We start from the raw sequence: 26,117 nt of genomic DNA, 5'->3' as shown, positions 1-26,117 counted from the left end.
GTTAACTTTCTGTCTCGTTGATCTGTCTAATGTTGACAGTGGGGCGTTAAAGTCTCCCATTATTATTGTGTGGGAGTCTAAGTCTCTTTGTAGGTCTCTAGGGACTTGTTTTATGAATCTGGGTGCTCCTGTATTGGGTGCATATATATTTACAATAGTTAGCTCTTCTTGTTGAATTGAGCCCTTTACCATTATTTAATGACCTTCTTTCTCCTTTGATCTTTGTTGGTGTAAAGCCTGTTTTATCAGAGACTAGGATTGCAACCCCTGCCTTTTTTTGTTTTCCATTTGCTTGGTAGATCTTCCTCCATCCCTTTATTTTGAGTCTGTGTGTGTCTCTGCACATGAGATGAGTCTCCTGAATACAGCACACTGATGGGTCTTGATTCTATCCAGTTTGCCAGTCTGTGTCTTTTAATTGGAGCATTTAGCCCGTGTACATTTAAGGTTAATATTGTTATGTGTGAATCTGATCCTGTCATGATGTTAGCTGGTTATTTTGCTCGTTAGTTGATGCAGTTTGTTCCTAGCATCGATGGTCTTTACAATTTGGCATGTTTTTGCAGTGGCTGGTACTGGTTGTTCCTTTCCATGTTAAGTGCTTCCTTCAGGAGCTCTTGTAGGGTAGGCTTGGTGGTGACAAAATCTCTCAGCATTTGCTTGTCTGTAAAGGATTTTATTTCTCCTTCACTTATGAAGCTTAGTTTGGCTGGATATGAAATTCTGGGTTGAAAATTCTTTTCTTTAAGAATGTTGACTGTTGGCCCCCACTCTCTTCTGGCTTGTAGAGTTTCTGCCGAGAGATCCTCTGTTAGTCTGATGGGTTTCCCTTTGTGGGTAACATGACCTTTCTCTCTGGCTGCCCTTAACATTTTTTCCTTCATTTCAACTTTGGTGAATCTGACAATTACGTGTTTTGGAGTTGCTCTTCTCACGGAGTATCTTTGTGGCGTTCTCTGTATTTCCTGAATTTGAATGTTGGCCTGCCTTGCTAGGTTGGGGAAGTTCTCGTGGGTAATATGCTGCACAGTATTTTCCAACTTGGTTCCATTCTCCCCGTCACTTTCAGGTACACCAATCAGACGCAGATTTGGTCTTTTCACATATTCCCATATTTCTTGGAGGCTTTGTTCATTTCTTTTTACTCTTTTTTCTCTAAACTTCTGTTCTCGCTTCATTTCATTCATTTGATCTTCAATCACTGATATCCTTTCTTCCAGTTGATCAAATTGGCTACTGAAGCTTGTGCATTTGTCACGTAGTTCTCATGTCATGGTTTTCAGCTCAATCAGGTCATTTAAGGACTTCTCTACACTGATTATTCTGGTTAGCCCTTTGTCTAATCTTTTTTCAAGGTTTTTAACTTATTTGCATTGGGTTCGAACTTCCTCATTTAGCTAGGAGAAGTTTGATCATCTGACGCCTTCTCTCAACTCGTCAAAGTCCTTCTCCATCCAGCTTTGTTCCATTGCTGGCGAGGAGCTGTGTTCCTTCGGAGGGGGAGAGGCACTCTGATTTTTAGAATTTTCAGCTTTTCTGCTGTTTTTTCCCCATCTTTGTGGTTTTATCTACCTTTGGTCTTTGATGATGGTGACGTACAGATGGGTTTTGGTGTGGATGTCCTTTCTGTTTGTTAGTTTTCCTTCTAACAGGACCCTCAGCTGCAGGTCCGTTGGAGTTTGCTGGAGGTCCACTCCAGACCCTGTTTGCCTGGGTATCAGCAGCGGAGGCTGCAGAACAGCGAATATTGCTGAATAGCAAATGTTGCTACCTGATCGTTCCTCTGGAAGCTTCGTCTCAGAGGGGTACCCAGCCATGTGAGGTGTCAGTCTGCCCCTACTGGGGGGTGCCTCCCAGTTAGGCTACTCAGAGGTCAGGAACCCACTTCAGGAGGCAGTCTGTCCGTTCTCAGATCTCAAACTCTGTGCTGCGAGAACCACTACTCTCTTCAAAGCTGTCAGACAGGGACATTTAAGTCTGCAGGGGTTTCTGCTGCCTTTTGTTCAGCTGTGCCCTGACCCCAGAGGTGGAGTCTACAGAGGCAGGCAGGCCTCCTTGAGCTGCGGTGGGGTCCACCGAGTTCGAGCTTCCCGGCCAGCCATTTTGTTTACCAACTATTAGTATTATATATATAGTAGGACAGTTTGTTTCCAAAAAAAGTACTATATAAATTCAGCAGAGTGGAACTTGTTGGCTAATGTTATTTTTCCTGATTTTGAAGATAAAAAAAATTGAGGCAAGACACTTTGTATAACTTACTCATCTTCTTCCCCTGAATAACTAAAACTGAGTATCAGTTACTCGTGATAGTCTTTTCTTTATTTTTTGTCTTGACCCTTCAGCCAAGGTATAGGAAAAGAAAAATGTACTTCAAGCTGTCAGCTGTGTGGTAACTTTAGTGAAACATTTCAGGTAGCTTAAAATGTTTTATTAGTTGATTCCCCCCTTCCCAAACTTAGGTTATTTTATTTCCCTAATTTTCTTCCAGATCTATGGCAGCCAAGCAACACTGTGTCGTAATAGTTTATAGTTTACTTTTGTTACTTTTTAATTTGTTTAAAAAATAGATACATTTTCAGTGTTTAAAAATGAACAAGTATGGAAAGGCTTATACAGTAACTGAAAAGTCTCCTTTGGGAAGCCAAGGTGGGAGGATTGCTTGAGGTCAGGAGTTCAAGACCAGCCTAAGCAACATGGCGAGACTTTGTCTCTACAAAAAATTTAAAAATTAGCCAGGTATGGTGGTACATGCTTGTAGTAGTAACTACATGGGAGGCTGAGGTGGGAGGATCACTTGAGCCCGAGAGTTTGAGGCTGCAGTGAGCTGTGATTGTGCCACTGCACTCCAGCCTGGGCAACAGAGCAAGACTCTGTCTCTAAAAGAGATTTTTTTTTTTTTTTAAAGAAAAAAGTCTCCCTCATAGCCCTGTTCTACAAAAGTCCTATTTCCTTCCCCACAAATAGCTTCTGTTACACTGTTGTTAGTTTCTTGTGTGAAGATTTACTTTTAAAATAGAACTATTTTTTAGTATATCTTCTAGTGATCTTAGTTTCAGTAGGCTTAGGAAATGGATCTGAGAGAAATGGTATTTAATAACTATGATATGTTTAAGAATTATTGGCATTTATTTTCAATGAGGTTACAAGACTCTTTTCTTTGAAAACACTGTCAACTTACAGAGTCAACTAATTCATGACCGAAAATGTATTAGAAAATTGTCATCTGGAGAAACTGTTGTCACATACCAGAAAAATGAAAACCTTGAAATGAATGGGGATTCTTTAATGTTTGCCAGCCTCATGAATTCTGAGTCACGTCTGAATGAAAGCCCTACTGATGACAGTGAAAAAGAAGCCAGCCATTCTGAAAGCAATGTTGATGCTGACAGTGAGCCTTCAGAATCTGAAAGTGCTTCAAAGCAGACTGGGCTGTTCAGATCCAGTAGTGGATCCAGTGTGCACCCAGATGGACCCCTTTACCGTCTGTCAGCAGGTGAACTGCTGTACACCAAGGAGACTGACAGTGGTGATAAGGAAATGGCTGAAGCTATTTCTGAACTTCGTTTGAGCAGCACTGTAACTGGAGATCAAGATTTTGACAGAGAAAATCAGCCACTAAATATTTCAAATAATTTATGTTTTTTAGAGGGGAAGCATTTGAGGTCTCATAGTCCCCAAAATGCTTTTCAGACCCTTTCTCAGAGCTATATAACTACTTCTAAAGAATGTTCAATTCAGTCCTGTCTCTACCAGTTTACATCTATGGAATTACTAATGGGGAATAATAAGCTTCTATGTGAGAATTGTACTAAAAACAAACAGAAGTACCAAGAAGAAACCAGTTTTGCAGGTAACTATCTTTTTAATTAAATAATTATTGATCTCCTGATAGTGTCTAGTGAGTTACAAATTTCACTGAGAATTTTACTGAGAATCTTGTCTCTATACTTGTGTTACTTAGGCACAGAGATTGTTTCATTCATATTTGTACCTGAGCACTTACAATACTGGGCAGAACAGATTTTCAATAGTTTTTTTGTTTAAATAAATTGAAGAGCAGAAGTATACAACTCTGCCTTGAAAATGCAAACCCATATAATCTTATTTGAGGGAACTCCCTATCTGAAATCTATCCAGAAGAAATATCCCTACAACTTTTTTTTTTTTTTTTTTGGGAGATGGAGTCTCACTCTGTTGCCCAGGCTGGAGTACAGTGGCGCGATCTCGGCTCACTGCAACTTCCACCTCCTGAGTTTAAGCAATTATTCTGCCTCAGCCTCCTGAGTAGCTGAGATTACAGGTGCCTGCCACCATGCCCAGCAATTTTTGTCTTTTTAGTAGAGATGGAGTTTTACCATCTTGGCCAGGCTGGTCTTGAATGCCTGATCTCATGATCCACCCGCCTTGGCCTCCCAAAGTGCTGAGATTACAGGTGTGAGCCACCATGCCCGGCCTCCCTGAAACTTCTAATTGTATCACTGGTAAGATAAATGATGAGGCTAATGTGTTTCACAGATCCTATCAATCTGTTGTAAACTCAACGTAAGATAAATTTTGAAGATTTTAAATAGTAGCATATCATAAAGCTAGTGCTATAATTACCATGATTGTTGGTCAGAGAAAGTGGAGAAGGGGAAAATAAGAAATTTTCAGTTCATCTTTATCCTTGAATAAATGGGAAGAACACTCTGATTCTTAGTGACTACTTGTTTTAAAATGTAGGCTTTATTATTCAGGTATGGTGAGGCTAAAAGATCAGGAGATAATTGCCACTGAAGAAATAGTGTGTTATTCATAGTTCCCAAGAAGTGGGGGCCCACCATGCTGCACAGGCCCACAGGGAAGCACCAGCGTCAGTCAGGAGGTGGGGGAGTGAGGGGAAAACATGGGCAGGAGCCTTTGGTGTGATTTCTAAAGGAAGAAATGGGTAAGGCAGGCTAAGCAGGCTTAGGATTGGCTAGTTTGAATAATAGTAGTGGGCTCTGGGATATAGGAGCTGTCTCTAGTTATCAGGTGCCTGGTCCTAGAGTGATTACAGCAAGTAGATAGTGTTCCAGAGTGTAAGAGCCCAGTGAAGGAGGTTGTTGGGGTATGTGCTCTGGGCTCTGGATTGGTTTGCATATGAAAGGCATGCATACCCAAGTTGTTTACTATCTCTAGGAATTAGCCCTGGGAGGGGTTGTCCCTCCAATGTTAACCAGACCCTAGATGTCAAAACATCAGAATAAAGACATACTTAATACACTAGTAATAAAGAAATGGGAGAAGGAAGAAATACCTATATGCAATTGGCAATGTTCAAATACTAACATAAATTTTAGGAATTTAGAAATTGGGGCTGGGCGCAGTGGCTTACACCTGTAATCCCAACACTTTGGGAGGCCAAGGCATGAGGATTGCTTGTAGCCAGGAGTTCAAGACCAGTCTGAGGAACATAGTGAGATCCATGTCTACAAAAAAATGTTTAAAAAATTAGCCAGGTGGGGTGGCATGCACCTGTAGTCCCAGCTATTTGGGAGGCTGAGGTGGGAGGATTGCTTGTGCCTGGGAGGTCAAGGCTGCAGTGAGCCATGACCACCTCACTGCACTTCAGCCTGGGTAACAGCAATCTCCAAAAAAAAAAAAAATTTAGACATCTAGAAATCTTTTTAAACCCAAATTCTTCAACTACATGTGCTTCTGGTGATTTTTGGCTGGAGGGCATTGACAGAAATTAATTCTAGTCCATCTGCTTTCTACCTTCCAAAATTTTGTTTCAAGCGTTAACCTCTCCTATTCTTTGTTCTTATTAACTGCGTGCCTTAAAAAAAAAATTCCTTTACTTTCATTTTAGCAGAGTTTTAGGAAGGAGTAAAGACTGCCCTTTCATCAGAAGTCTAATTTCTTTAACATTTTTAAAAATGTGGTATGATGCCTCTGTATAAATTTTTATCATATGGTAGATAATGTATAAAATGGAATTTTATAAATAAGTTTATTGTATTTTATGTAGAAAAGAAAGTAGAAGGAGTTTATACTAATGCCAGGAAGCAATTGCTCATTTCTGCTGTTCCAGCTGTCCTAATTCTCCATCTGAAAAGATTTCATCAGGTAAGTTTCTTCAGTAGCACCATAATTTTCATCATGTGTTTTACAGAGCTTTAAGTCCTATAGAATATTGTCAAGGGTTAGACAATAACCAGTAACTTACTGCATTTTAAAATGTGTCATGTGAGATTTACTGCTCATCTAGCCATAATAGTTTATAAGACTTTCCTGATTAAAATTGTTTAATTCACAATATTTGAAAATTTAGGCAGCAGGAACCTAAATGGTATCTCTGTGTATGTTTGTGTGGTAATAGAAAATAAGTTTTGTGGCCAGGCATGGTGGCTCCCTTGGCCTTTGGGAGGCCGAGGTGGGCAGATCACCTGAGGTCAGGAGTTCGAGACCAGATGGAGATAAGAGTCTTGCTCTGTCACCCAGGCTGGAGTGCAGTGGCACAATCTCAGCTCACTGCAACCTCCACTTCCTGGGTTTAAGCAATTCTCCTGCCTCAGCCTCCCAAATAGCTGGGATTACAAGTGCCCACCACCACACTGGCTAATATTTGTATTTTTAGTAGAAACAGGATTTCACCATGTTGGCCAGGCTGGTTTCAAACTCCTGACCTCAAGTGATCCACCTGCCTGGGCCTCCCAAAGTGCTGGGATTACAGGCGTGTGCCACCGCGCCCAGCCCATACAATTTTCAAATAAAAATTTTAATTGTATAAAACAAATCATCAAGAAAACAAGGAGAAAACTTAAATGATTTTTTTGGGAGGGTAGGGGAGAGAATCTCCCTCTGTTGCCAGGCTGGAGTACAGTGGCACAATCTCGGCTCCCTGCAACCTCCAACTCCTGGGTTCAAGTGATTCTCCTGCTTCAGCCTCCCGAGTAGCTGAGATTACAGGTGTGTGCCACCACACCTAGCTAATTTTTGTATTTTTAGTAGAGATGGGGTTTCACCATGTCGGCCAGGCTGGTCTTAAACTCCTGACCTCAGGTGATCCGCCCACCTCGGCCTCCCAAAGTGCTGGGATTTTAGGCGTGAGCCACTGCACCTGGCCCTTAAATGAATATTTAACTTGACCTCTGTGTGAAAGACTTTCTAAATATAAAACCTTAAGAAGGAAATCTCAAGGAAAACTATTGATAGTTTACATATTTGCAACATTTTAGGTGGGATCCAGATGTGCAAGAAGAGATTTTTCTCCATCCTGCCATCCCTATCCACAGATTAGATTAAGTTCTGAATTCTTCCATAGCCAAGGTTATAGAAACTCAATGGAACTGAAATGACACAGAGAAGAGAAGCAGATGTATTATGCCTTGCCATATCAGAGCGCCTAATGGAAAGGGTACATCTGCAGTGATTCTGTGTGAATAAGAGAGGATAATGCCAGATTGCAGAAGCTAATTTCATGATGCACCGCAGTTATTTTATATTTGGTAGTTGCATCCCTGTTTAGAAACAACTTACAGAAATAATTCTTGCCCTTAAAGGGAAATATTTATGGACATCCATCTAGGTCCCTTTTTCTCTCAAGCTAAATGTAATGTCAGCAAAGCCACATTCTTATTCCCAGGGTTTGGGCTTTGTAGGGAGCAGAGTCCCTAAGCAATGCCTGTGTTTCTAGTTCTATAATCCCTGAACGCCTTCTCTATAGTAGCTTTAGGGCTGTATATCAGAAACATCCACAACACTTAAATGCAAATCTGAAACTGGATAGAGATCTTTGTCATAAATATGCCAAAATTTTTATATTGTAAGTATATAAACAGTCTTAAAGATCAATAAGAAAAATATCAGACCCTAATAGTAAAATGGGAAAAGAATATCAACTGACATTTCTAGAAGTACAAAGTCCAGGCAAGTATGAAAAAGGTCCATCCTTCCCAGCCAAAGAAAGGCAAAATAAAATGGCAGATTCTTTTTTCAACCTGTCCAAATTAGCAAAGATGTAGTAGTGTTGATAAGGATGAACTGAGATAGAGACATTTTCATTTACCAGCATTGGGAGTGTAAGTTGGTAACACCTGCTAGAAAGCAATTTAGTAATGAATATGAAGAACATTGAGTAATTTTTTTTTTTTTTGAGATGGAGTTTCGCTTTTGTCGCCCAGGCTGGAGTGCAATGGCGCGATCTCGGCTCACTGCAACCTCCGCCTCCTGGGTTCAAGTGATTCTCCTGCCTCAGCCTCCTGAGTAGCTGAGATTACAGGCACCCACCACCATGCCTGGCTAATTTTTGTATTTTTAGTAGAGACAGGGTTTCACCATGTCAGTCAGGCTGGTCTTGAACTCCTGACCTCAGGTGATCCACCCACCTCGGCCTCCCAAAGTGCTTGGATTACAGGCATGAGCCCCCATGCCCAGCCGAGTAATGTTTTAAACAAAACAATTTTTGAACAAAGCTAATTACTCTTGACTAAGAACCTACCACAAGGAAATAGAGATATACACAAAAATTTGTGTGTGTGCCACTCAGATCATGCCAGACGTAAGGCCTAGCTTAAATGTCCAATGTGCAGGATATCAAATTTATATTTTAATATGGAAAATGCAGTGTATCATTCCATTAAAGGGAAAAAGGGAGGAGACTGTATATGCAAATATAAGTCTAGATATTTTCCAAAAATTACCACCTAAAAAAATATTCATCTTATATTAAAGTCCTTCACACAGTCTCTCGTATGATGGGGTAATTTCTCAACAGCAAAGTACTGATTGAGGACAACACAGTAGCTGAAATGATCTCAGACAGTGCTGGTATTGGGTGCTTATAGAGGTCACCTGATGAAAAAGGCAAAGAAATTGAATGTAGATAAAATATTCCTGGGATATGACCTCATAATTTCATGTCAGCTATTTTCAAGCCTTCTAAAGAACACTTGAAAAAACAAATCAGTAAGTGGATACACTTCGGCAAAAAAATAAGGGTTTTTTGTCTTTAAAGAAAGATAAGCCATAAAAAAGCAACAGATCTACAGTAAACTTGTGATTAGTATGCAAATGAAAGATCAGTCATTGATGTCATGAAAGGTTGCCTCTTTTCGTTTTTGTCTACCCATTCATTTCAGATTTAGGTATCTTTTCATTCCAACAGAGTCCATTTCTGTTTATGGGTCTCCTCAATACCTTTGATATTTTATTAGCTAGTTTTTATTACCATTACATAATGCAAAGCATACACTTTTTAAGGTTTGCCTTTGAAAATTAGAAAAAGAGCATATTTAAGAACAGAAAAGTACAATTTTATGTATGTAATATATAGCATTTACTTTTACTGATAAAATGTTTTGAGTGTTCAGGTTGTTTGTTTGTTTTAATGAATGAATATAATTGAATTTTAGAACTGAAAAAGACCTAATAATCTCATCCTTTTGTATCTTGAATCAAGTTGACAACCAGTCACTGAGTTAGGCCTAGAACACCAATCTCTTTATTCTTTAGTTGAATATATTTAGTTGAATGATAGCATATGTGTCAGTAGCTTAGCTTTTATATTGAATTTATTTTTCCATAAGTGTTGAAAAGTCATAATGAAAGTAACTGTTCCCCCTATTGTTTGTGGTAAAAATCCCCACGTAAATGAATAATCTTTGTAGTAACAATTTATGAAACCTAATTTTTAATTTAGTCATATTAATTTTAGACTATACATTAGTCACATTTTTTATCTATGAAAAAACTAACTCCTACAATTTCTCTTTTGGTTTTAATTAACAAACACAATGTTTTATATCTAATTGTTGCATTTCAAAAATGTTTTGGTCTTTTTAAGGCTGGCTTGAGTCTTCGTAAAGTAAACAGACATGTAGATTTTCCACTTATGCTCGATTTAGCACCATTCTGTTCTGCTACTTGTAAGGTACAGTATATTAAGATATTTAATTGATTTATAAATTAATATGCTTGAAAGTATCCTATATATTACTAGACAATGCTTTTTCTAAAAAAAAAAAAACCTCTTCTGAAAGGGAATTTTAATAGCCAGTGATTAAATCAGTAATATGTGGAACACTTAATACATTGAATATGATTTTTGTCCTTTGGGAGACAAAGGAAAATTGAAAAGGTAAGGCATGAGGCATGATGGTTATGAAGGTATAAGCTGTTTGTAAGTGCTACTGGAAGCTGATGGTTGCTGAGAGAAGTGAGGTTTTGTGTCCTCGCTTGTTCCTTGTGAACTGTTTAATCAGTAGTAGTTTTACTATTTGCGGAGTTCTGTATCTTTTGCAAATCAGTGTAGAAGTGAATTGTCTTTCGTGCCACTTCATGTGTACTACTGAGAGTAGTGTACTTGTCAGCGGAGTGTGATACTTCAAAACTGCTGCTACTTTAATAATTAGGTACAGAAAGCAGACTGGCTTATCACTGCTTATTTTACATGTAAGAATTGTGTAGATGAAGTAGATGACTTGATCTTCCTTGAAGGAAGCAGTTATGGGGTAACATATTGTCCTGTTCATGATTACTGGCTAGAAGTCTAGATTTTGTGTTATGTAATAGAATGCTTATTGAACTTAATACTTTCAGCACATTGATAATCAAAACAAAATCATCTTAAATGCAATTTTTGGTTGAATTACAATGTATCAGCTGTGGAATACCAGCACTATCTGTCAATTGTTAATATTCAGTATTCCTAGAATTTGATAATGTGGTAAATAATAATGAAATTTAACAATCTTTGTGTTAAATTTATGAAAACATATTTTTAAAAAGTACCTGTTATGGAGAATTTCCAATATACACAAAAGCAAATAGAACAGTACCATGAACTTCCAGCACCCAGCCCTAAAACCCTACATCCATGGCCAGTCCTGCCCTATCCACACACTAATTCACTTTCTTCTCCTTTATTATTTTGAAGCAAACATCAGGAATCATTTCACCCATAATATTTCACCATGTATCTCTAACAGATAAGAATTGCTCCCTCTACACTTTTTAACATAACCACAATATCATTTAATAATTCTGTCATATCACCTAGTGTTCATATTTTCAATTGTCTCATAAATGTGATTTTTAAAATGAATTAGTATCCAGATAAGGACTGGATCTGTTGTTCATTTGTGCAATTTTTAATTTTCACTTTTTGGAATTTCTTTTAAAATTTAATTTTGTTTAATAATTACATAACATATTTACATAGGTCCAAAGTCAAATGTACCTAAATAAGGTAAATTAAAAGATACCTGGCTTTTCTCCATGTCATTCTACCTGTTTGCTCCTTCCCCTTATAGGTAACCATTTTAAAAATTATGGCTTATTCTTTTATAATTTTTTTTAAATATAAGCAGACAGGCATGTATATTTTCATCTCCCCTCTTAAATAATGGTAGCTGACACTGTGTATCCTTTTTTCTGCCTTATTCTTAACATTATATCCTAGAGCTTATTCCATAGCAGCATTTAGAGATAGTCTACACTCCATTTTTCAAGCAGCATAATACTCTATTGTGTGGATGCATCATAGTTTATTCAACCAGTCCCCAATTTACAGACATTTTAATTCGTGTTTTGATATTACAGATAATCCTGCAATTAATAGTATGGTACATGTCTTTTGACATTTTGCTCATGTATTTGTGGGATCAAATCCTAGAAAAAGGATTAATGAATCCAAGAGTAATACATACACAACTTAGCCTGATAACATGAAATATCCCTGCATAGGCCAGGCGCAGTGGTTTACGCCTGTAATCCCAGCGCTTTGGGAGGCCAAGGCAGGTGGATCACCTGAGGTCAAGAGTTTGAGATCAGCCTGTCCAACAAGGTAAAACCCTGTTTCTACTAAAAATACAAAAATTAGCTGGGCGTGGTGACAGACATCTGTAATCCCAGCTACTTGGGAAGGTGAGGCAGGAGAATTTCTTGAACCTGGGTGGCGGAGGTTGCAGTGAGCCGAGATCACGCCATTGAACTCCAGCCTGGGTGACAGAGCGAGACTCCATCTCAAGAAAAAGAGAGAGAGAAAAAAAGAAACATCCCTGCATAGGGATTGTACCCTTTGCATTCCCGTATGCAATATGTGTGAGTGCTCTTTTCCCCACAAATCGGCCAACAGAGAACCTTGTTAAGGTTTTTCAATTTTGCCAGCCTAGTAAGTATGGAAAGTATCTCAGTTTTACTATGCATTTTTCTTATGTTAAGCAGATATACATTTACTTACTTTTCCTTACAACAGTATTTAACAAATATTACTAATTTGGGTTTTTTTCTTTGTTTAAAAGAATGCAAGCATGGGAGACAAAGTTCTCTACGGTCTCTATGGCATAGTGGAACATAGTGGCTCGATGAGAGAAGGCCACTACACTGCTTATGTGAAAGTGAGAACACCCTCCAGGAAATTATCAGAACATAACACTAAAAAGAAAAATGTGCCTGGTATGCCATTCTAAGTTTATTTTATTCTTAAAAACAAATGAATATGTGCTTCCTTTTCTGGGAGAGCTAAGTTATTATTTCATAGATGCCTCTAGTGGATTTGCTTGCTTGATTTTAACTTAATTGATTGATTGATTGATTGAGACAGAGTCTCAGTCATCCAAGCTGGAGTGCAGTGGCACAATCTTGGCTCACTGCAACCTCTGTCTCTTGGGTTCAAGTGATTCTTATGCCTCAGCCTCCCGAATAGCTGAGATTACAGGCACGTGCTACCACACGTGACTAATTTTTTATATTTTTAGTAGAGACGGGGTTTTGCCGTGTTGGCCAGGCTGGCCTCAAACTCCTGACCTCAAGTGATTTGCCCGCCTCAGCCTCCCAAAGTGCTGGGATTACAAGTGTGAGCCACCATGCCCAGCCTCAACTGGATTCACCTTAAATGAGAATTCCCTCTAAGAGTGCCTAGAAAATCTCAAATATTATGAAGACTGTACCCTTCTAGGTCATATGAGATGACATGGTATTTTAAGGTACTGAGTCATTGTGTATTATAGTGGAGTAGCATTTTATTTAACAATACCAAAAGTTTTTGAAGCCATATCAGATTGTCAGAAGAGTTGGAGTTGAAAATTTGCTGGCTTTGTTTATGGGCCATCCAACTAACTTTGCTTTTTTTGTTTTGTTTTTGAAATGAGGTCTCACTTTGTCACCCAGGCTGGATTGCAGTGGCACGATCTTGGCTCACTGCAACCTCTGCCTTCCGGGTTCAAGCGATTCTCCTGCCTCAGCCTCCCAAGTACCTGGGACTCCAGGCGCCTGCCACCACACCTGGCTAATGTCTGTTGTTTTTTAAATTAGAGACGGGGTTTCACCATGTTGGCCGGGTTGGTCTCAAACTCCTGACCGCAAGTGATCCACCCACCTCAGCCTCCCAAAGTGCTGAGGTTACAGGCATGAGCCACTGCGCTGGGCCAGACAGCATTATTAATTATCCCTATAATATTAATGCTTTGAAAGAATTTGTTCTAATGAGAACACATGGACACAGGGAGGGGAACATCACACACTGGGCCTGTCAGGGGACGGGGGCTAGGGGAGGGATAGCATTAGGAGAAATACCTAATGTAGATGACAGGTTGATGGGTGCAGCAAACCACCATGGCACAGGTATACCTATGTAACAAACCTGCACGTTCTACACAGGTATCCCAGAACTTAAAAATATAATTTAAAAAAAAAAAAGTTCTTTTTGGAAAATGCTTAACCCAAGAAAAAACAGACTTCTCAGGTAAAATTTGGCATTAGATAGAGTTTGTAATGAATATGTTATTGTTTGTAATTTAGAGTAAGAACCTAAAGCATACTTACTTTAAAATTGTACTTCTTTTTGTTTTGCTAGGTTTGAAAGAGGCTGATAGTGAATCAGCAGGCCAGTGGGTCCATGTTAGTGACACTTACGTACAGGTGGTTCCAGAATCAAGAGCGCTTAGTGCACAAGCCTACCTTCTTTTCTATGAAAGAGTATTATAACTATTAATGGTAATGATTATTTAGGTCATTTGTTTTTGAATGCCGCAATGATAACTATAATATATAATGTGCCTTTGTAGTAGGAATAGCATGTTCCTCAAATGGTCCTGAACTTTTTCACCATTTTGGTGAACCCTTTTAAAGTAAATTTACTCAATGCTTTAAAATTCATAGTCTTAAAATAAATGTGAATTCTGTTTCCAGGTATTTATTCTGGGGTACAAAAACCTCCCAGAATTTATAGTAGGAAAGGAAACCCCTTTATGATGTGGCTTATTATTACAAGCATTCAGAAATGATGCTGGCTAAGTCAAATCATTCCTTGAGACAGTGTTTCCTAAATGTAATGCCACCTTCCTGAACTCTCACATATTCCGTATCATGGTTATTTTTAAAAATATATTTTTAGCCTTTTGTAACCTTAGTCTTGTTTTGAGCAATCATATTCCATGTTTTATATGCTTTTATATTTTTATAATAAATATTAAAGTAAAACTATTAAAAATTGTTTATCCACGTACCACTTAACTTAAAATCATCTCAGGGCCATCTAGTGGTATATATGTGTACTACTATTTAGGAAACTGCTATAACACATAATTTCATGAAGTAACACCTAATATGGTGTAGTTCCCTGGTCATATTTTATACAATTCAACCATATAAAAGGGTGTCACTGTAATTTCAGTAGTGTGGGTTTACAAATAATCTGTTGGTTAGCTTATTACTTTGAGGTTTTGAAAAACTAGAAATATATTGAGGCATTTCATAAACATATCTTTTGCACCCTCTTCATGGTGGAGTTAAGGATAACTTGCAAGTGGTTGGCCAAGGCAAAATATAGATGATTATAACATTTAGAATTGGCAATTAGAAGTTGATAATCCATATAGGACCATAGGATAGCTTTGAAATTTAAATTACCAAATTATATTTGTAAATGATAGAGAATTATATTCTTAACAGAAAAATATATACTTTTTCTACTTCTTGTAAATACTAAACACAGTTTTGGGGTTTTGAAATCACTTTGTCTTCAGCAAGCATCATTAATAAGTTCAGGTGAATTTAGCTTTTATTTTAATGGCATTAAGCTGGCATTTTTTATTTTCTTTTTAAATAATTAAATAATAGCAAAAATATCATTTTTCCCCTCTAGAATACAAATTATTGAGCTGTCAAAACTTGGCATGAAGAATATTACTATTACTTAGGCTTAAATATCAAAAAATAATGGCTACTTCAGTGTCATATTGTTGAAATAGAAACAAAACTGCATGGTTCAAGCATCCTAATCATTAGTGCCAATGAATGATAGTGCAGGCAAGTGCTGGGTAAATGCCTAGTCCCACTTCATTCTCCTCCTGGGAAGAAAGGATAAGAATAGTGGCTGCAGATAATCTATGGAAATATTTAATCAAGACTGTCTTAAACACATAAGCATATATAATGTTATCAAGGTTACCAGTGCTGCCTTTTGATATATGGATGAACATAACTGTGATTAAAGATGGTGATAGTATACAAAATGCACAGCTTAAAAATGTCATTGCATAAATTCTATTTTTAAGATGTTGAAATGTTAGTAGTGTTTTTCTTGATTTTTAACAGTGAAATAATCAAGAAATATATCTTTAAGTTAATCTGCAAAGTCAGGCTGTGTTCTGTAAAAGGTATTTTACAGCATTTTCTGTTTAACTGTAATGTGTTATCAATGGAGATCTCAGTACCAGAGCAGTGAATTTTCTGAAAAATATTGAATGTCTTTATTCAAGTCAGCCATCTTGGTAAGAGCAGTTTTCATCCCCCCACTGCCCAAATGTAAATATAGATCACCTAATTTTTCTTACAGAAAGATACTGTTAAGAGGCATGCACTTTTCATCGGATGGTTACTTGTTTCTTGTTTCAAAGACAAATATTTGGATAGATACCCATACTTGCTATGAGTCAGTCACAGTGCTGACACTATTTTAACATCATTTAAAATGGAAAGATCTACATAGATTTTTGACATTATTCCAGAAGTAACATGCCAGTAAGATATTTTTATTGTCATTTTCTTCATGTTAAATGAGCTACTTATGAAATCTATTTTTTTATGGCCTAGAGTTTGAGTGCTTTTTCCTTGTCTTCTGAAAATGGAATAAATTCAATTTTTGATACTTAAGAATTTCCTAAAGATAGCTTTTGTAACAGAGAAAGCATGTTAAATTACACATGGGTCTACATTAAAATTTTTGTTTTTATTTTGAGTATTTCCAAAGCACATTTGCAGGGATAGTAAATGTATATAGTAGCGAGTCTACCATAATAACAATAGTTTCTGGATCCCCTCAGGAAACAGTATAAATAAATAATAATGTTTACTTATCATCAACGTAACTACCATAGTGTTTGAATGAATTAAAGTTTCATTAGCTTTATTTAGAAACTGGGTTACCCCAGCTTCCCGTTTTTTTCCAAATATAAAATGATAAAATATTGATTATGTGCCAATATTGTCATTTAATGTTCTTAAAACTTGTGAAGACCACCTTTTTAGGTAGCTGAGAAGAAGAGTGATAGTTGGTATCAATTTATTAGCCAGGCATGGTGGCTCATGCTGTTGGGAGGCTGAGTGGGGAAGATGCTTGAGCCCACCATGATCACACCACTGCATTCCTGCAGAGTGACGGAGTGAGACCCTGTCTCAAAAATAAATAAAAAGAAGACAGTTGGTATCAATTCAAAGAATAGTTGATGCCTGTTCTCTTATTTTAAATGTACCAACAGAGCTATTTTACTGTATTTAATAGTTCTTAGCTTCCATGTGTGATGATTTTAATCAGTGATTTTATGCAATAGCTGAATAAAATTTTCTGAAGATTAAGCTGTGAAATGTATCAACCCTCATCTAATTTTTGTAGTACAAAATGACATCCTGATTCCTTTTAAAAATTCATGTTTGTAATTTATTTTTCTGCATGTATTGATGAAATAAGCCTAAACCAAATATGTGCAATAAAATTAAGCCTTTAGATAGTATCTAGTGCATTGTTAAAAAAGATTATTTCTAGATATTTATGTTTTTGTTACATAGAAATCATGAATTCAAATCTGTTTAAAAGATAACTATTTTCAATTTTGAGTAATAAATTTATATTATTCCTACTGTTTTTTTTCTTTTGCCATGTTTCTAGAAAATAGCTGTGTAACATATTGAGCATTATTTTGGTGTTACTGTATAAAACATGCATAATAAATATTCTTATTTATCTCATGTTGCAAGATTGGTCCTGGAATTTTCACAGTTTATGTTATTGACAGAAAGTTTTATCAACAATGCATTTGCTTATGTCTTAGTCCACTCAGGCTGCTATAATAAAATACCATAAACTAGGTGGTGTATTAACAAAAATTTATTTCTCACAGTTCTGGGGGCTGGGAAGTTCAAGATCAAGGTGCCAGTAGACTTGGGGTCTGGTGAGGGCCCACTTCTGTTCATAAAGACAGTGCTTTCTTGCTGTGTCCTCACATGGGAAAAGTACAAGGCATCTCTGTGGGTCCTTTTTCATGCAGCCCATTCATGAGGGTTCCATCCTCACGACTTAATCACTTCTCAAAGGCCCTATCTCCAAATACCATCACATTCGGGATTTGTGAATGTTGTAGGGGACGTAAACCTTCAGTTCATAGCAGCTTTTTCAGCTATATTCAAAATACCCTACATATTTTAGAAATTCTCTATTTCAAAACAGCTTATGGGTCACTTTCACTCAGATTTCAGTATCTACCAAGGATGATCATCTTCCTTTCAGGGGTTTCTTAAAAGGTGTATTACTTAGGATAATTATTAAGGCAAGGGTAAGGTCTTGCACCAGCAATTAAGAAATATTTTGCCTACCCATTTGTGTCTAAACTTCTTCCAGGTCATGAAGCTCTTTGAGATTATGATGAAAGTTAGAAACTATCTTTTATTTGTTTAGTCATTTAGTAAGTATTTGTTAGGCCAGGCACGGTGGCTCATGCCTGTAATCCCAGCACTTTGGGTGGCCAAAGTGGGCAGATCACCTGAGACCAGGAGTTCGAGACCAGCCTGGCCAATATGACAAAACCCCATCTCTACTAAAAATACAAAAATTAGCTGGGCGTGGTGGCACACACCTGTAATCCCAGCTACTTCGGAGGCTGAGGCAGGAGAATCACTTGAACCCGGGAGGCAGAGGTTGCAGTGAGCCAAGATCGTAGCACTGCACTCCAGCCTGGGTGACAGAGACTGTCTCAAAAAAAAAAAAGTATTTGTTGAATACCTGTTGTGTGGTAGGTACTAGGGATACAGCAGTCAACATAAGAGCCAGAAATCTAAGAGGTGAGGAAATACACATTCTAAGAATGTAAGGAAAATTTATGTTAATGGTAATGATATGGAGAAAAATCAAGCAATATGGACTCCCTATGAAGTCATGCAGAAATTAAGGTACAGGGGATGAATATATCCTAGAGATAAAAGGCATGGTGATATTAGTACTGATATTCCCGAGAGAGAAAGCTGAGCGTTGTAGGAAGGATGGGGTTTTAATTCTGGGGCCCTCTCTTCTGGCAATATAGAGACTGAGAAGGGAAGTCTTAACATCTGTATGTTCCCAGAAAAATGTATCTCCCTAATTCTTGTATGTAATTTTGAAGGCTCACGGACACTTCTGAAGCCATTTCATACGTATTTTAAATTGCACCCAAGAAGAAATATCTGAGATGTTTGCATTCCTATATGTATTAGGATAGGCTGAGTTGTGCTGCAGTACAACCCCAAATCCCAGTGACTTAACACAAAAGTTATTTCTGGCACATCTGAAGTTCACTGTGAGTCTGCACAGTCTGCAAAGGCAACTGATCTCCAACTGGCGATTTTGGTAATCCAAGCTGATTCAGTCTGTGGCTGTACCATTTCAATATGAGGTCTCCCCATTGTGGCAGAAGAATACAGCATTAAAAGATCTTGCACCAGCAATTAAGTTATTCATCTTGGATGTGTCTCTGACAACTCACTGGCCAGCAGTAATCACATGACCCTGCCTAAATGCAAGGAAAGATGGGTAGGAAAGAGTCTCCCATGGGCTTACAAAAAAAGGAGAATGGGATATGTGAATTTAACAGAAGTCTCTACCACAATCCACCCCTCTGGTCACCAAATAGTTTTTTTTTTTCCTTTATACACATGGAACACAGTGACTCTTAAGGGACAGGGCCCAAAAGTCCCATCAAGGTAAAGTTTTATCCTCCAAGACCAGGCTCTCTGGAAGTGCTGTATCAGATTTGGATGTTTGCTCCTACTGTTATGGAGACCCAGGAACCAAAAGGATATGTTCTGTTTTCCACATACTTAATGTACAGTGGTGGAACTGTATCTGCAATAAACATTCTGAATGGGGAAGAAGAATGGGAGATACAGTTAGGATCCCTAAGTCTGGGTATGGGATATATTCATGATTAGGGTTCTTTTCTATCTCCTAGGAAGAATTCCCTTGTTTATTGTTCTCCGAGACTGGAGTCCAACATCTGGCAAAGTTTTTTTGTTTTTGTTTTTTTTAATCTTCATGGCTACATCTGAACAGCTATTGAGGGATATATATGCCAACTTTGGGAGTTGCACAGCTTTTTTGAGACCATTTCTTAGATGACTAGGGACTGTAATTTCTCTTAATTTGGAATAGCCACAAGTTGTTGTAGCCAAGGTTTGTGTGTGTTTTTAATACAATTCTTAAAATTTTAGTAGGCTTCTCATCTGTAGATAGATTCATATGCCAGCAACCATACCAGAGTTTTTTGTCACATAGTTCTTGGGTTTGCTATATTTCTTTGTTTTCCTGCCCCCACACCTCACTTTATGGCAATTACTTACAAGATTTTATGAGAGAGACATACTATACTCTCTGTTTGTTTTGAGACAGTCTTGCTTTGTCACCCAGGCTCGAGTGCAGTGGTGTGATCTCCACTCACTGCAACCTCTGCCTCCCAGGTTCAAGCGATTTTCCTGCCTCAAGCTCCCGAGTAGCTGGGATTACAGGTGCTCGCCACCATGCCGGGCTAATTTTTGTATTTTTAGCAGAGGAGATTTCACCATGTTGGCCAGGCTGGTCTTGAACTCCTGATCTCAAGTGATCCACCTGCCTCGGCCTCCAAAGTGCTGGGATTACAGGTGCAAGCCACTACACTCGGCTGGGAAAGACATACTCTTAATTACATTTTCACCCTCAGGCTTTTTTTTTTTTTCCAAGAGGAAAAAACGAAGGTTCCACATCTTTAATCCACTGAAAATTTTTCCAAAATGGATATAAAGTTTACATCCTTAGTTATCTTTGTTGCAAGCCTGAGTTTTAATAATCCTTTGTCACTTAAAAGCTTTCTCGAGTTTATCTTCTGCTTGGAGTTGAAAAACCAACCCTGAGAGTCTTGAAATTTTGGGTTGCCTCTATTCACTCGTTTCAGCTTTCATAAGCCAACTCTTTTTTCCTGAGCCCTACTCTTTCTTACAATACCTTGTCTAGTGCATCCAAAAGCACCCACCACACACTAGTATCTGGTTTTTAAACCTCTTCCCCTAGCTTGAAATTCATTATGTACATTATCTGCCTCCCAGATTATCATCGGTAACAGTTATATCAAATGCTTTATTGCTGCATAATGTGAAGTGCCATGTTTCAAGTCTCCAATATTAGTTTTTTCTGCCAACCAATCCTAAGTTAATGCTTTTTATTTTAGGTTCTTTGTTTCAGCAGCACCCAACTCCTGTTACCAATGTCTATATTTGTCTCAAGATAGGTTAGCCTTATGCTGTCTTATCAAATGAACCCAGAATTTCAGTGGCTTATCTTGTGGTCATTACAAAGTCCTTTACAGATCTGAGGATCTTCCTGGCAACTGTTTCCCATGAAGCAACTCAGTTATCCAGGCTGACAGAGGATTTCCCAACCTGTAGCTGCATTGTCTGAAACATGGTGTATTATCTGAAACATGCAGCCTGAGGACGGTGCACCAACTCTTGTAAGTGTAGGTCGACAAATTACTTCATTACTCAACCCACAATGAATTGGCCAGAACTAACTGATAAAGTACTCCCTAACTTTAAGGGGCTTAGAAATTCAATCTTCTGTGTGTAGTAAGCCTGTGGAGAATCATACTATCGAACACTAATGATGTTTACTAATAATAATCGTCATACCAGTGAATTAAGTACAGAAACAGTAGTTTGAATCACAAAAGATTTTAGGTAAGAACAGGCAGTCATTGAACATAAGTTTACCTTACTTTCTCCAACCTGGCCTAAATGGACAATACCTGCATAAAGCCCAATGTGATCTACTGTTAAATAACTAAAGTAAGTATTATTTTATACTCTCGTATTTCATTATGCCAGATTCACTACTTTCCAGGAAATGCTTAAGTAACTATATTAAGAATCAAAGAGTAGGCCGGGTGCGGTGGCTCACGCCTGTAATCCCAGCACTTTGAGAGGCTGAAGTGGGCAGATCATGAGGTCAAGAGATCGAGACCATCCTGGCCAACATGGTGAAACTCTGTCTCTACTAAAAATACAAAAATTAGCGGGGCGTGGTGGCATGCGCCTATAGTCCCAGCTACTTGGGAGGCTGAGGCAGGAGAATCGCTTGAATCCAGGAGGCAGAGGTTGCAGTGAGCCAAGATCACGCCACTGCACTCCAGCCTGGCAATAGAGTGAGACTCCATCTCAAAAAAAAAAAAAAAAGTTGTAATTTGTAATGATGTGCCTGTAGCATACTAGCTTTAAATATTTTTCATCCACCATTGTATTATGTGGTAAAATATATACAACATAAAATTTACCACTTTAACCATTTTTAGGTGTATGATTAGTGTCATTAAGTGCATTCACATTTCCAGAATTCTTTCATCCCAAACGGGAATTCTGTACCCATTAAACAATAACTTCTCATTACCCCCTTCTCCCAACTCCTGGGAACCTCTATTCTACTCTCCATCTGTGTGAATTTGCCCATTCTAGGCGCTTCATATTAAGTGAAATCGTACAATGTATGTCCTTTTGTGTCTGGTTTATTTCATCTTGCATGTTTTCAAGGTTTATCCATATTGTAGCATGTATCAGAATTTCATTCCCTTTCAAGGCTGAATAATATTCAGTTGTATATATATGCCACAGCTTTAAATTTTTATTAGGTTTTAAGATGGATGTGATATGGCACCTAATAACACTATAAAGGTTCAAATCTCAAGAAACAGCAATAGTTCCTATTTCGATATATTTTCCACATATCATCTTACTTAGCTTATTTCCATTTTGCTTTAAGGATAATTTGTTTCTGTAATAATGGAAGGTGACATATCCTCCCCTAGAATTTTCTGCTTCACTCCATTCATTCATTCATTCATTGAGACAGAGTCTCACTGTGTAGCCCAGGCTAGAGTGCAGTGGCACGATCTCGGCTCACTACAACTTCCACCTCCCAGGTTCAAGTGATTCTCATGCCTCAGCTTCCTGAGTAGCTGGGCCACCACACCCAGCTAATTTTTGTATTTTTTTGTAGACAGTTTCCCCATGGTGGCCAGGCTAGTCTCGGACTCCTGGCCTCAGGTGATTCACCCTCCTTGGCCTCCCAAAGTGCTGGCATTACAGGCGTGAGCCACAGTGGTTGGCCAAATTTTCTACTTTAAACACTGAAAACAGAGGAAGTTAATAAAAATTTTAACCTATAAAGTCCCCTGGTTATTAGTCATTAACAGCAGATTGTCAAATAAGACTGGTAAAATGATGGCTGCTAAGCATTTGGTGATCCAGGTGCAGGATGATCAAACTGCAGCAGATCATGCACATGACAGCTGCTTACATAGAAATTTAACACAACACCTCCCTCTCCCTCTCCCTCTCCTTCTTCCTCTCCCGTCTCCCTTCTTTCTTCGGTCTCCCTCTGTTGCCGAGGTTGGACTGTACTGCCGTGATCTCAGCTTGCTGCAACCTCCCTGCCCCGGGCTCCTGTGATTCTCCTGCCTCGGCCTGCCGAGTGCCTGGGATTGCAGGGGCGCGCCGCCACGCCTGACCGGATTTTGTATTTTTGGTGGAGACGGGGTTTCGCCATGTTGACCAGGCTGGTCTCCAGCTCCTGGCCTGGAGTGATCTGCCCACCTCGGCCTCCCGAGGTGCTGGGACTGCAGACGGAGTCTCGCTTACTCAATGCCCAATGTTGCCCAGGCTGGAGTGCAATGGCGTGATCTCAGCTCGCTATAACCTCCACCTCCCAGCCGCCTGCCTTGGCCTCCCAAAGTACTAAGATTACAGCCTCTGCCCGGCCACCACCCCGTCTAGGAAGTGAGGAGCATCTCTGCCTGGCCGCCCACCATCTGGGATGTGAGGGGCACCTCTGCCCGGCCGCCCCGTCTGGGACGTGAGGAGCCCCTAGGCCCCGCCAGCCCGTCTGGGAAGTGAGGAACATCTCTGCCCCGCCGCCCCCGTCTGGGAGGTGAGGAGCGCCTCTGCCAGGCCGCCCCGTCTAGGAAGTGAGGAGTGCCTCTGCCCGGCCGCCCCGTCTGGTAGGGGTACCCAACAGCTCCGAAGAGACAGCGACCATCGAGAACGGGCTGTAATGACGATGGCAGTTTTGTTGAAAAGAAAAGGGGGAAATGTGGGGAAAAGAAAGAGAGATCAGATTGTTACTGTGTCTGTGTAGAACGAAGTAGACATAGGAGACTCCATTTTGTTCTATACTAGGAGAAATTCTTCTGCCTTGGGATGCTGTTGATCTATGGCCTTGCCCCCAGCCCCGTGCTCTCTGAAACATGTGCTGTGTCAACTCAGGGTTAAATGGATTAAGGGCGGTGCAAGATGTGCTTCGTTAAACAGATGCTTGAAGGCAGCATGCTTGCTCGTTAAGAGTCATCACCACTCCCTAATCTCAAGAACCCAGGGACACAAACACTGCAGAAGGCCACAGGGACCTCTGCCTAGGAAAACCAGAGACCTTTGTTCATGTGTTTATCTGCTGACCTTCTCTCCACTATTATCCTATGACCCTGCCACATCCCCCTCTCCGAGAAACACCCAAGAATGATCAATAAATACTTAAAAAACAAAAAAACAAAAACAAACAAAAATAAATAAATAAAAAATAAATAAAATGCATACAGTTGAGCTGATGCTGCAAAAAAAATGGTTGTGTCATATTTCTGCAAAAGATTTCAATAAAGTAGACTGATTTTTTTTTCCATCTTTCTTCCAAATTGTAATAAATGCCAAGGTACTAGTGATTATACCTCACCATATGTAGGCAAATGATGCCTCCCCCACCCCCAGCAACCCTTCTGAAAATTAGCCTGTATACCTACAAAACTCCCTGGGAGGCAGCATAAATGTCTTAAATTGCCATTCTGCATCTTAATATCATTAAATACTCTGCGCCATTAAAAAAAAAAAAAGAAATTTAACACAACACACATTCTTAGAAAATTCTGTGTTGAAATACATATACTTACCTGATGTGTCCATAAGATCATAATATTATGGGGAACTCTTAGAACAGAGTGGTTAGAGAAAGGGAACTGGAATTGGAACTGTAAAATTCATTTTTTGGTCTGGTAAACAGCAATTGCTGAGGGTGTCTCATTAAACTGGCACAAGGAACAAAATGTGAGGTATTTAATAATCCTCTCCACTTCGCAATGCATTTCCGAAATGACTGGCCTACATTAGGATCATTGTTGAACATATTAATGCAAACATATAGCAGATGTAAAAATTTCTGTGTGCAAAACAGATGCTGGGCACTTTGAGGACAGAGGTGAGGGGGAAAACCCTTACCCGAAAATTGCCTCACCTTCACTAGGGAAACAAGCAAACAATTACAATATGATTATAGGGAGTAGGAACATGACAGTTTCACTAGGCCAATCAGGTTTCTCCAAGAAGATAGAACATTCCTCTGATGAGAATGTTTCTCAGAGAATTAAACTTGAAAATCAGACCTGATGCAAAAAACTTGGAAAATGCACAAAATCACAGAGCAAAATTAGAGATTACTGATAACACGTGGTATATGTCCTTTTAGTTTTTGCTCCATACAGTGGGTTTTTATTTATTTTATTCTTTTGAGACAGAGACTCACTCTGTTGCCCAGGCTGGAGTGCAGTGGCGGGATCTCGGCTCACTGCGACCTCTGACCCTGGGTTCAAGCAATTCTCCTGCCTCAGCCTCCCTAGTAGCTAGGATTACAGGCGCCTGCCACCACGCCCAGCTAATTTTTGTATTTTTAGTAGAGACGGGGTTTCACCATGTTGGCCAGGCTGGTCTTGAACTCGACCTCAAGTGATCTGCCCGCCTCAGCCTCCCAAACTGCTGGAATTACAGGCGGGAGCCACCACGCCCGGCCCATACAGTGATTTTTTAAAATCAGATTGTCGAGTATTCTTATTTGTGCTAAGTGGAAATTAGGGAAACAGAGAAATAGGGATTTCCTTTTGCCTTCAGTAGTATCCTCATGAACCTGCGTCATGGTGTTGTCAGATGTAATTAATGAAGGTTTCTCACAAGATAAAATGTTATTTTGAGGACCACGTCCGTGGATTGGAGGAAAGGCAGATGGTTAGCTAGTGAGGACTTTATTATAATGCTAATTCAGGAGTATCTGGGTCTATAGTGCTGAGGAAAACTGAATTTTCATGCAAAGGGCATCTATATTTTCACATCTGTATCTTTATCCATCTAGCTGTGCTCTTACTATTTTGTTTCTACGGTAATTTGCTATTTCTTTTGCACGACAATTGCCCAATGAAATAATTCAGATACTTCGTGCACTTTGTCACGCAAAAGTTTTCATGTTACTCTCTGGAAAGGCACTTCCCAAGATGTAGCTAATAAACACTGTATCTTTGGAGCATTTTTGTTTTCCTTTTAACTTGTAGCTCCTAGCCTCGAAATTGATACTTTTGACACTTGAACGTTGTTCATATAAAAACACTGTGAAATCAACATACTCTCTTTGAGGAATAGCAGTGCATGCGTCCTTTTGAGAAGCCATCTTGTAGTTGAAGGAAAGCAGCAAGACGGCAACCAGACTTCCCCCCACGGTTCCCTAAAGGTCACGGATAAAGAATGAAAAACCGGGGACTAGTTAAGCCAAGGAGAGAAGAGCAAGTGTTCCCGGA

General features: G+C 39.1%; 1 protein-coding gene across 11 annotated transcripts in view; it reads left to right on the top strand.

Moving 5' to 3' along the window:
• Positions 1–17,211, top strand: part of USP45 (ubiquitin specific peptidase 45) — an 83,545-nt gene extending 66,334 nt beyond the window's left edge. For 8 of the 11 annotated variants that reach the window (XM_063724636.1, XM_063724637.1, XM_024247854.3 and 5 more), the window contains 5 exons: positions 3,181–3,850; positions 5,993–6,090; positions 9,809–9,895; positions 12,267–12,420; positions 13,820–17,211. In XM_063724636.1, coding sequence (XP_063580706.1) covers positions 3,181–3,850; positions 5,993–6,090; positions 9,809–9,895; positions 12,267–12,420; positions 13,820–13,950 — 1,140 coding nt within the window. In that variant the 3' untranslated portion in view covers positions 13,951–17,211. 11 annotated transcript variants of the gene reach the window in all.
• The last annotated feature ends 8,906 nt before the right edge of the window (positions 17,212–26,117 follow it).

Source organism: Pongo abelii, chromosome 5 (genome assembly GCF_028885655.2).
Source record: "Pongo abelii isolate AG06213 chromosome 5, NHGRI_mPonAbe1-v2.0_pri, whole genome shotgun sequence".
Classification (NCBI taxonomy): Eukaryota; Metazoa; Chordata; class Mammalia; order Primates; family Hominidae; genus Pongo; species Pongo abelii.
This window is presented reverse-complemented; position numbering and strand designations above follow the sequence as displayed.